The 11,139-nt window shown below is 34.0% G+C and overlaps 1 protein-coding gene across 1 annotated transcript; it reads right to left on the minus strand.

The window, feature by feature from the left end:
• Window positions 1–231: 231 nt before the first annotated feature.
• Window positions 232–10,938, minus strand: LOC106126494 (solute carrier family 15 member 1). Its single transcript, XM_013324200.1, has 15 exons — window positions 10,623–10,938; window positions 10,276–10,417; window positions 9,929–10,015; window positions 9,652–9,736; window positions 8,664–8,853; window positions 8,190–8,272; window positions 7,116–7,295; window positions 6,527–6,763; window positions 5,763–6,008; window positions 5,029–5,132; window positions 4,361–4,507; window positions 3,017–3,260; window positions 2,711–2,818; window positions 2,250–2,393; window positions 232–1,347 (listed from the first exon to the last, which is right to left on the minus strand). Exons 1-15 carry the CDS (start codon window positions 10,702–10,704, stop codon window positions 1,192–1,194), a joined length of 2,235 nt encoding a protein of 744 aa, XP_013179654.1. The 5' UTR covers window positions 10,705–10,938; the 3' UTR covers window positions 232–1,191.
• Window positions 10,939–11,139: the final 201 nt, after the last annotated feature.

An 11,139-nucleotide genomic window follows, 5' to 3' on the forward strand; every position in this document is an offset into this window, starting at 1 on the left:
TAGATGTGGAACATAGTATGGAAGAACACATAAGTTAGGCGGACAGTTAATTTTTAATATGAATAAAAAATATTTAAATAATAAAACTAAAATGATTAATATTGGTTTATTAATAAATATTATAACAACTTATAGTAAAAAAAAACAATACATTAAGTACTATTTAAATACAGTAAAAATGAAAATTATTTACATTTTAAGTTTTTTTTTTAAATAAAAACAATTCTTTGAAGAATAAAAGTAATGAGTTAGGTACAATATTAAAGACGAAATAACAAACAACTATTACAATATGACACATAACAAATAACATACAACTATATAAGACTTTATATACCTATAACGTTACACTTAACGTTGGTTTCTGAGATCAAATATCTGACAAACAATATCTTCTAATATCATATTTATATATCTGTAAAAAAAGATATATAAATATGTTTTAAACGGGGACATTGGTCTTGGAAACCCACGTTTAGTTACTTGCTTTATCCAAGTAATCACCTTGGTAACTTATTGGCATAAACAGTGTTACCATTTTTTTTATAATTACTGTGGAGCTTGTAACTAAAAATATATTTGGAAAAGCATAATAAAATATCAGTACTTAAATTCGAAATCAAGATTATCAAAATAATAAAATATTTCGGCAAAATAAATATGAATACAAAATATTCGTAATTTCTTTTCTTTCATCGACTGTTAGGGTTGTTAAATGTTTCAGATTGTTTGGTGTTTTGTAACGAAAATAAGTGGTGGGTGTAAGTTTTACGAACTAAGTTGCTTTGCCGAGGTTTTCGATATTAATATGTATACTTTTAATTGCTGTTGTAACTTAGCTAAAAGTTTCAGGCACAATAAGTACTTATCTATTATAATATCCAAAATTGAATATTATTTCTGGCGATAAACTGAAAATAATTGAACTGATAAAGATTTTTCACCGATTGAAGTCTAACAGCGAAAACCTACGCTATTAATATTAGCTACGAATTATCTCCTAGTAGTAGTTTCATATATTTTGGCCAAGTACTTTGAAAAAAAAAACAAGTAATGGGTGAGAAAAAAGTTTTCAAAGCACTTTAACGTTTGCAATCAATATTATGTGCAAACTTAAAATTTCTATTTCTGTCAAATGTAATGATGCGGTGTTTATAATGAAATTGATGATTTTTTTTTCGTCTGTGTTCTTTAATCTTTGGCAAGAGTGGTGACTCGCATGTCGCCACTGCTCGGCGTGGCGAGGCGGACGGCGGCGCGCGGCGGCCACATACCCGTCTGACGATCTTGTGTGCGCACCCCGTACGCCCGAGCACTCGTTGATGACAAAGAATGCACCGATATTATCTGAACAACACAGATTTAACATCTATACAAAATACTAAATTAAAATTAGTCTATCTGTACGTGAACAACATAAAGGCTGTGACGTCACAAGTCTTTTTTTAAGTGACAAGTGAAGATTTAATAAACTTTAGACAGGTGCATATCTCAAGTCATAAAAGTAAAAGACAAATGTACTTTTCTCTATAGCCGGGGAATTTCTAATGACAATGCAAAATTCAAATATAACTGTGCAAACACAAACAGTCTGTTGACTGATTTAACTAACAATAACAGAGATATTTAGTTACTATACGGGTTGATATTTGAGGAACCAGGTCATGTTAGATTATAGAGTATACTGTGTTTGCTAACGAACGCAACTCCGCAATTTGATAACCGGACCTCTATAGAATTCAATTTCTCGGACACTTGATGCAAATAAACGTTGTAATACTGCTATGACTCATGCAAACTCTAAAATAAATGTTGAATTGCACTGACATATTTTAATATCCAACTGTAATTTATTTACATATAATATACAGACGTGTTAAATAGAAAAAAGAGAGTCGGTGGCTCAGGGGTTAATTACTTGACTTACAATTTGCAGCATCTTCGATATTCAATTTGCATATGTATATTTATCTGACATTCTTACGTTGAAGGAAAACAGCGTGATGCAACCTTCACATCTCTAAGAAGAAATTCAATGATGTGTGTGAAGTCAACCAACCCACACTTGGCTAGAGTGGTTGACTATCGCTTAATCACCCCTAACTTAAGGTAGACTCCGAGCCTCTCAGCGGGGACGCATATTGAGCTGATGATGATGATGAAGATGATATGTAAATATGTAGATACACTTTGCTTTACGACTTAAGTGGGAATGTAGGTAGCGAATATAATACCTTTACTGTACTCACCCTGGACCTATGTCTGAGAAGTGGGCGACTTTCAGTGGAGGATGCGTCGCCTTCAATATCTCTCGTATTGTAGCCTTGAGCCATGCGCCAGAATATCAACATTGCAATTGCCAGGGCAGCGGCGTAAACGAAGAATTCCGAAGCCTAAATTAACACAACTTTTAAAGCCACCGTACACGGATAGATTCAAGCAGTCGGTACCGACATTTAATAATTGCCGATTGCCTCAACACGGTAACTGCGTACTATGGTTCGGGTACAGCAAACACCTATCAGTTTAAGCTGCCGCGTCGTGCCGATAGTTACTGCTTGAAGTATTTCGTATACAACACCCCTTATTTTACAGATTTACAAACGAACTGATATTAGTATATTAAGACACAAAATATATATTTCTCCGTCACAAAGTTTCCCTTATTATAATTGCTACAATAATCAAAAAAAGGCAAAATGAATCTTACTCTAGATTCAAATATTTTTGTCTGCGCAATTAAAATCACTATCAAGTTTCCGAACGCCACAGACACATACCACGCAGCTATTGTTATTGTTTTCATGCTTTTTGGTGCCTAAAATACAAACAAAATGTTTATTTATATTTATAAAATAAAACATATAAGCGACGACATAAAATACTAAAGTCGACAAAACATTATACAGTCAAATCTGGATAAGCGAGAGTCTAAAAGACCGCGATATTTTTTTCTCTCTTATAGAGATTTCTCGCTTTTCCAGGTTGAACTGTACAAACAAATTAAATTACTTACTTGTGTGAAGGAAAATTCCAATCCTGATACAGCAAACATGATTTCCGCTATAGATACTAAGAGATATTGAGGCACGATCCACGCTAGGTGTAATTCGTTTGGAGGATTCGGTGCGTGGAGTACCGCAGCATCCAAACGTCCCAGTCTTTCGCGCAAACAAAGTACGTACACACCACCGGCACGCACGTAGCCTTCTCCAGAACCAGATAATTCACCACTTGCACTAGACGCATGCCATTTGAATCTAAACAATATAATCTCATCAATATCTTTTCCTCTACTAGTTCCTTTGTGGAATTCTAAATCTTTTAAGGAAATCAGGAGCAAACTTGTTATTAAGATGACGTGTAACTAATTTATGTAATCAGCTTCCTTTGCTATTAGTTTCTGTGGCGACAAATATTGTTGTGTTTTTTTAAGACAATATGAGATATACAAATGATCCATATCAATCAGGTGAGAATAACACCAACATCTAACTATAGTTAGGATTTTTTTAATAACCCGTCTTTGAAAATCTACTAAGAAATAAGCCATGTAAAGAAAAGAATATTTTTTAATCCACTTTATCGTACTATATGAATTCACAATCGCCCTGAGACGGATAAAGCTTAAATTGAAATAAAACTTTAAGAAAATTTAAATTCTAAAGCTTCTTAATAAAATGAACAACTTTCTATGTCTGTCGTTTAATAACATCCAAGTTCTGAACATAAAACTTCTTCATCTTCATATCTTATCTAAACTTACGCAACTTTCAGTTGTAAAATTCATAGAAGCCTTTATAAACAGAACGATGCATATTAACTTACTCGTCGACGTTTATTCCTTTTCATTTTATTTCAAGTTAGCGTTAGAATTTTCTCCTTCATTTCCGTATCTCGTGTAACGCAATTTATTTAACTTTTGCAATTCTACAGTAAAGGAAAATAAATATTCCAGTTCCTTAGAGATTATTTGTGCATTTAAAACATATGGTAAATGTTTGATATAAAGTCGCGACATCAATAATAATCATAATACCGGGCGGTTGCTTTTAGCACTTTGTTTTTTTTTTAAATATTAGCAGATTTCTGTGTAAATTTACTAATATTTCTTTTAACCGTTCCAAATAAGCTCCAAGCTTGTGCTAGGCTATGGTTTACGGCAATAGTCGAATGGCGGGATTCGAACCCTCGACCTCGTGATCGGAAATCCGTACCCTTAACCATTAGGCTATTGACGCTTAAAGTTAAAGAGTATATTTGTTCCTGACTTGTCAAATCAAAAGTTGTATATGTTGTAATCTGTTTAATGTGTTTCTTTTATTAGTGTTATTATAATTACCGTGTTAGGAACACTCACTTCCCCGGCTGTAGACACATGTATGCAGATTCACCGATGTGATCAACTGGAGCATCGGACACGTAGTATATATCATTCAGTCTCTTGTCCGTTTCCACAGTAATAGAAATATTCTTATTAGGCCCCGTGTCTCCCACGTAGACAACCCTGAACGTACACAATCAAAAAGGTAATAGCCCATTGTAATTGCCGTACGTTGAACGCCGACAGAAAATTACAAACAGGTGGCGCTATTTGTAACAATAATTGGCTGATATATCCGTCCGCAGATAATAACATTTTCGCCACTACACTTAGAAGATTTAATACCCTTGTGTCCTTTATTTATATTTCGAATTGAATAGAATTGAATTTGATTGGATAGAATTAATTTAGATTGGATAGAATTAAGTTGGATTGTATAGAATTGAATTGGAATGGATAGAATTGAATTGAATTGAATATTATAATGCGAAAGTTAAGATAGATGGATGGATGGATGTTTGAAGGAATCTCCGGAACGGCACAACGGATCTAGGTGAAGTTCACCACAGATGGAACACAGATGAACATAGTCTAGAAGCACGTATAGGCTACTCATTAAGTTTTTTAATTCCGCGCGGACGGAGTGGCGGTCGATCGCTAGTATTAAATAACAATAGTTGTCTAATCAATTTAGGTATACTCACTTGAGTTTCGGTTTCCCCGTTAAGGACTTTCCGAATTGATTTGGATCCATGAAGTAAAATCTTATTTGATCGTCAGAATTCTGACCAACAATCACCGGCATAAACTGTAATTAATTGAACAGTAATTGAACCAAAGCGATAGTTTCGAACAAAGCTTGCTACTAATAAGTTTACAAATTGTTGTCAAATCAACTCAAAAGCAATTCGGATTGCAACTAATTTTGCACAAATATCTTATTGCATTTATACAATAGTAGACGCGAACAACATGAAAACTTAATTACTTATCATTAGTAAATAATGAAACAATCAATTTTAATTTCTTTACAATAATTAGTTAGTTTTCAAGTAACACATTAACAAATTACAATTGTAAGCACAACGGTTTGATTAAAATAAGCCCCGTAATTTATAATCTTACTGATGAGCTTATAATGAGAAATTGCAGTGAATTTTACATTCACATATATTGTCACATTATCTGCAGTGGAAACCCAGTTGCACCAACACACAAAGACATGCATCATCATCATCATCATAATCAGCCTAAACTTGTCCACTGCTGGACGTAGGCCTCCCCCATCGATTGCCACAATGCCCGGTCTTGTGCCGCCCGCATCCAGTGCACTCCCGCAACCTTGACCAGGTCATCAGTCCATCGTGCGGGAGGCTTACCTAAGCTGCGTCAACCCGTCATGAAGACATGCATGAGGGCAAATTAATTTGGAACATACCATGCCTGCAACTGTGTGTAGCTCTGCTTTGACTACGTGTTGCTTTATAATCCTTCCAGCGCAGTGATATGGGCAGGTCGCCGTGAGACCGAGGTTACGGTGCGGGAGGGGCGAGGTGAGAGCAGTCCCATGGGTCTCCACAGGAGCGATTCCCTCACCTCGCACCGCTATCTCAACGGGACACGCCAGCGTGTTTAAAACAACCAACCCAGTTTGATCATGTCCTGGGACTTGTAATGTTGAACGCTAAGCAAGAAATACATAATAAATTTTTTGTACGATCACCGACCCCCATGGATGTCTGTAACACTTTAGAAAGTGTAATTGCCAATCTTTAAGTAAAAGGTGCGCTGGCTTTTTGTATGTTGTCGTCTCCCTTAGTCGTACCGCTTATATCTTATCAGCATTTTTAATTCTACGCAGACGTAGATGCGGGCACAATCCAGTAAACTTACAAAGGGACTCTGCATTTTAAAACGCCTATCAATTAATTATGAGCAATCAACCCTAAAAGTTTAAACACTAACAAGAAATAATCAGAAAAATTATTTTATATTCTGATTATTTCCTGTTAGTGATTATTATAATGTGTGCATTGTATGTTTTCGTTCCATGAAATTACAAATAATTTATAATTATAAATTCCTTTGTTTAAAATATTTAAATTCCCAAAACTGGTATTTTATAACTGGTCGAATTCGTTAATTATAAAATGTAGTTTTATTTTTAACCTGTATGAATAATTAAATATTGATGATCGTTACCTCTATACCAATTTGCAATATCCCAGCGGAGACGAATGCCATAGCAGCTAACATACCGCCGATAAACATCTTCTGTAACGGCGGCAGATCTGGTAGTATCGGCCACACTCCACCGGAGCACACCGGTATCATCACCAACACCATGGCTGGATTCATCACTTGCAACTGATCAGGCATCAGCGTCATGCCAAATACTTCACTACGTAGTCTTGATGCTTGAAATGTCCAGCGGGAACCCTATTAATGACAAGCATGAAAGAATTTATAATATTAAATAATTTTAGAATTTTTTAAGCAAATTAGTAATGAGATTGAATGTGGATGGCTACAGCGGTAAAGAAAGAAAGAAAGTATGGATTGTGTGAAAGAGGATATGCGAAAGAAGAGAGTAATAGAGAGATATGACAGCTGATAGAGAAGTATGGCGGAGTAATTTTGACATTTCAGTTGTACGGGTTTGGGCTAATAATTTGGTATATATTTTTGTATTTCTTCTAGATCTCAGTTGCAAAGAAATAACATACATGAAAAGATAATTTTTTAAATAAAAATAAAAATATTTCAATTAAAAAAAAATATTCATAATCACCTGTTGATCGAAAAGCGACCAAAAAATTGGCACCGGCAAATAAAGATACAAGATGGAGCAAACCACCTTCATATCGGAGACCAGTTTTGGGCCGTACTTTTCAGCTGAGTAGTCGAGCCAATGCTCCAAGGGAGGTCCATCTGTGTTAGGGTCGTGACGCAATCGCTTTCGAAACGCGTACTACAAATAATATGAGCAAAACTTAAAACTAAATTAAATACGACAAACAGCATGTTACAGCCTTGTAGTAAATTTAGGTAAAGTCGAAAAAAAAACTTTGACGAAACGGATCGAAATGGGCATAGTTCAATGGAAAATGATTTTTATCACAACTTTTAGTATAATGCGATTCAAATTGTTTTCATTGTTAAGTTCATCTCTGGTTGCATAATTTTCCACGTTCCAAACTTAAAACAAACTAAATTTTCACACAGTCCAGGCATTTATTTAATCAAAGCAAGCGAACTATACTCCAGAGTAGTGTTTAATTTAAAAACTTTTCTCTCATTTCAGTATGTCATGCTGCTTTAGAAAGGCAGCAAAAATAACAGCAAATAAACCATTATAACTTCAAAATATCTCTAATATATAGAAATAAAATTAAGGGTAGTCAACATTTAGAAATTATAGACAACTTCAAGTAAAATAAAATGCCTTGCTTTATCAATCATGAAAATGCTCCTAAAGTTTTTAATTTACATTAAAAATATGTTATAGACAAAAAAACAATAAAATTATTGTTAAGTAATAAAATACTTATTTAAATTTGAACCTAAATCTAAAATCGATAAAATGCAAGTAAAAATTGTAGCAGATGGTATAAAATAAACTTTTTATTTGGTTTTAAAGTTTCGTCTTTCACATTTGGCAGCGTGCCAAGCCTAAAATGCGCCCAGCTTGTATGAATTGATAACAAATTACCTGATATCAATTATGAGCACATATTTTCATAAATAATAGCTACACCACAAAAATATACCCATCCTAAATAACACCTAGGGTCCAGTCGCACAACAATAACGTGGGCTCAAATACAAACCCTCTAAAATAAAAAATAAAAAGTCAACAACTTACCCACGCACATGCTGCAAATTTTAACGTAACATTGTCGCGAGGCTGTTTTATTCTATACCAAGGTTTTCCAGCGATAAATATTACTGAAAAGACAGCGATTGTAAATTTTATCCAAACTTATAATAAAATCTGTTTTGCTATCGAGCATCTGTTGGGGACTAAAAAGAGACAATCCGAGTATCTTCTTAACTGCTTCATTTTTTCTTAACAAACTTAATACATTTTTAATAATAATCGCACTAACTGATAGACAGGAACCTTCCCTAGAAACCGCGCGCATCGTGAGAAGGTTCCTGTCTCTGTAGCCCTGACCACTGATTGTTTGAGTCATGGGTTTCCCCAGCCGGTGATGTTCTGTTTTTAATATAATATGTTTTGTATATTTTTTTTTGGATATGAAATGTACTATATTAAAAATATGATAAATAAATGTATATGTGCGAAAAATCGCACTAAAAAGGATTCGCTTCTCACTTATAGATACAAGGACAAGTAGTGCAGGAAATCCAAAGCCGAGGGCATAGCAGGCGTCATCACCGAAGCACATGACACTACGCCGGAGCGCTGGTGTCACCACCATACCCATGAATCCACCAAGGTTCACAGTACAGTAGAACGTCGAGAAGAAACTTTGGAGCCTCTGATTGTCTTCAGGTAAACGAAACTGTAAACGAAATCTTACTGTTCACATATTTCATCGATCGATATCGAACAGGATTCAGATAAAGTAAATGTGAATCGATATGCCTCTAGTTTAATACAGTAAGCCGTCTGGATAGAACAAGACACAGTATAATTAGGTTCAAACTTTATAGCGGCTCGTCATTAGCTTCGAGCATGTCTTCGAAATCGATCATGTTTGTCACTTTTTAGTATAAAAATGTTTACAATATGAAAATTCAAAAACATATTTTATATTAAATATTTGGGTACATACTAGTTTTATAAATCTACACACCTACTGACACTAATAAAAAATAACAACGTTTATGTTACAGTAGCTATTCAGTGAATGCACACATTGATAAACTCATAAGATTTTCTTCCTGATAATTTCCATCAGAGCGACCAATCGGCATTATTTACACTGGACTAGTCAATCGAATTCACCTTCGTGTGTCTGATTAGATGCATAAGTTCTGAGATATTATTCATCATGGTATAATGGATGATCTGTTAGGTCGGCATTTACAGCTTTGATCTTTCCTTTACAGATACTGTACATATTTATCTTCCATCTCATAGTACTATCATTAAATATGCTCCTACTAATTTCAAGGGTTCATTGGTCGAAGGTAGTCAAAAGATTACGAGGCAATAAGTTCGAATTCCAAATTACATCGTAAACCACATGATAGTACAAACTTAGAACATAATTGGAATCGTTATAGAAAATATTAAACTTAAGTAATCTGCTCGTAAAGTAAAGAAGCCCGTGTAGTAAGATTAAAAGTCAACCAACCTGATCACCCCCAAACGCTGCAACGCAAGGCTTAATACCACCAGTTCCAGTAGCGATCAGTGCTAGACCGATCATTGAAGTAGACCTGAAACATAGAATGACTTAAAAAAACTCTCATTATAAAATTAATAGCAGTTCCGGTTGATGACGTAGAATAAAAATATAACCATAACTAAAAGTTGAAATTACAATTAAAAAAAGCTTTATTATATCTGACCAGATTTTTAATGGCAGTTAAGTACAAAAAAAAACTAAATGAACATTTAGTACAACTTACGTAGCTGGTAACATTAACGGTGGTATGGCAGACAAACATGTCAAAATTGTTCCAATCAAATATATTATTGAGAAATATAAAATTACTCTGAAACATTGAAATTATGTTAAACAATATATTAACAGTTATACAGTTAATACTCAAAATGCTGTCAGCTTAAGCCTCGATGTGTTTAATTTTTTTATAATCAATATATATTTTTATTAGTAATTTTGAGTACGAGGTATCAATATACACAAGTAAAAATCACGATTTCCAATCTATCATTTTTACAATGACAACTAAATTGTAAAATGATTTTAATGACGATATGTAATATTTTAAAAATAAAATAACACAATGTGTACCTATATCGCCCTATAAAATTATCAGCTAAAATTGCACCCATCAACGGCATCGTATAGCACATCATTATAAATATATGATACACTACGGTAGCAGCATTCTCATGCAGGCACAAAACATTCCTCAAATACAATGACAATATAGCTGAAAAAAAAATGAAATAGCAGAAGCGCTATATGGCATTTTTACTATGTACTCAAACTTCCTGATTGAATAAAGCCGACTCAAAACTATTGTATTGATGAACGAAAATAACATCTGAAAAAAAGAACTAAATCCTAGGGAACTGTGAGCGGTGGGTTAATAACAAGTGATTCATCAAACCTGTGACAGTTTTAAACGAACTTACTCCTGAGTCCACAGAAAGAAAATCGTTCGCAGAATTCTGTTGCAATTATACAAAATATTGATGTAGGATGGCTGTGAAACATAATCACTAATCTATATAACCTAATAATATAATAAACAAACAAAACAAGATTTTTTAAATGTGACTGTTGTTAAAGAGAAAGAATGATGCCAAAAATGATTAACTAGTGTCAAATTAATTTTTCATAAAATATGTTCACGTAAAATCCATATATCTTCATAAAAATATCTTTTTTTTCTGCATCCACGAAAATCACTCTTGGCAGAATGCCATCCAAAGTTTCACGTATTCGTGTGAACTGCCGAATGTTTTTGTTATTTAATATTTCAGTATGCAAGCGAACGGCAAAGTTCTAAAATAATAACTACAATAAATATATCAATAAATTTAGTTTAAGAATTTAGTTTTTTAAGCCATCAATTTTTACTTCCCTCAAAACATCCCGCGTTTAATCCAAAGTTAACTCTTCAAACATCGCGGGCTGGCTTGGCGGGCT

Source organism: Papilio xuthus, unplaced genomic scaffold, assembly GCF_000836235.2.
Source record: "Papilio xuthus unplaced genomic scaffold, Pxut_1.1 DF825017.1, whole genome shotgun sequence".
In the NCBI taxonomy this organism is placed as follows: domain Eukaryota; kingdom Metazoa; phylum Arthropoda; class Insecta; order Lepidoptera; family Papilionidae; genus Papilio; species Papilio xuthus.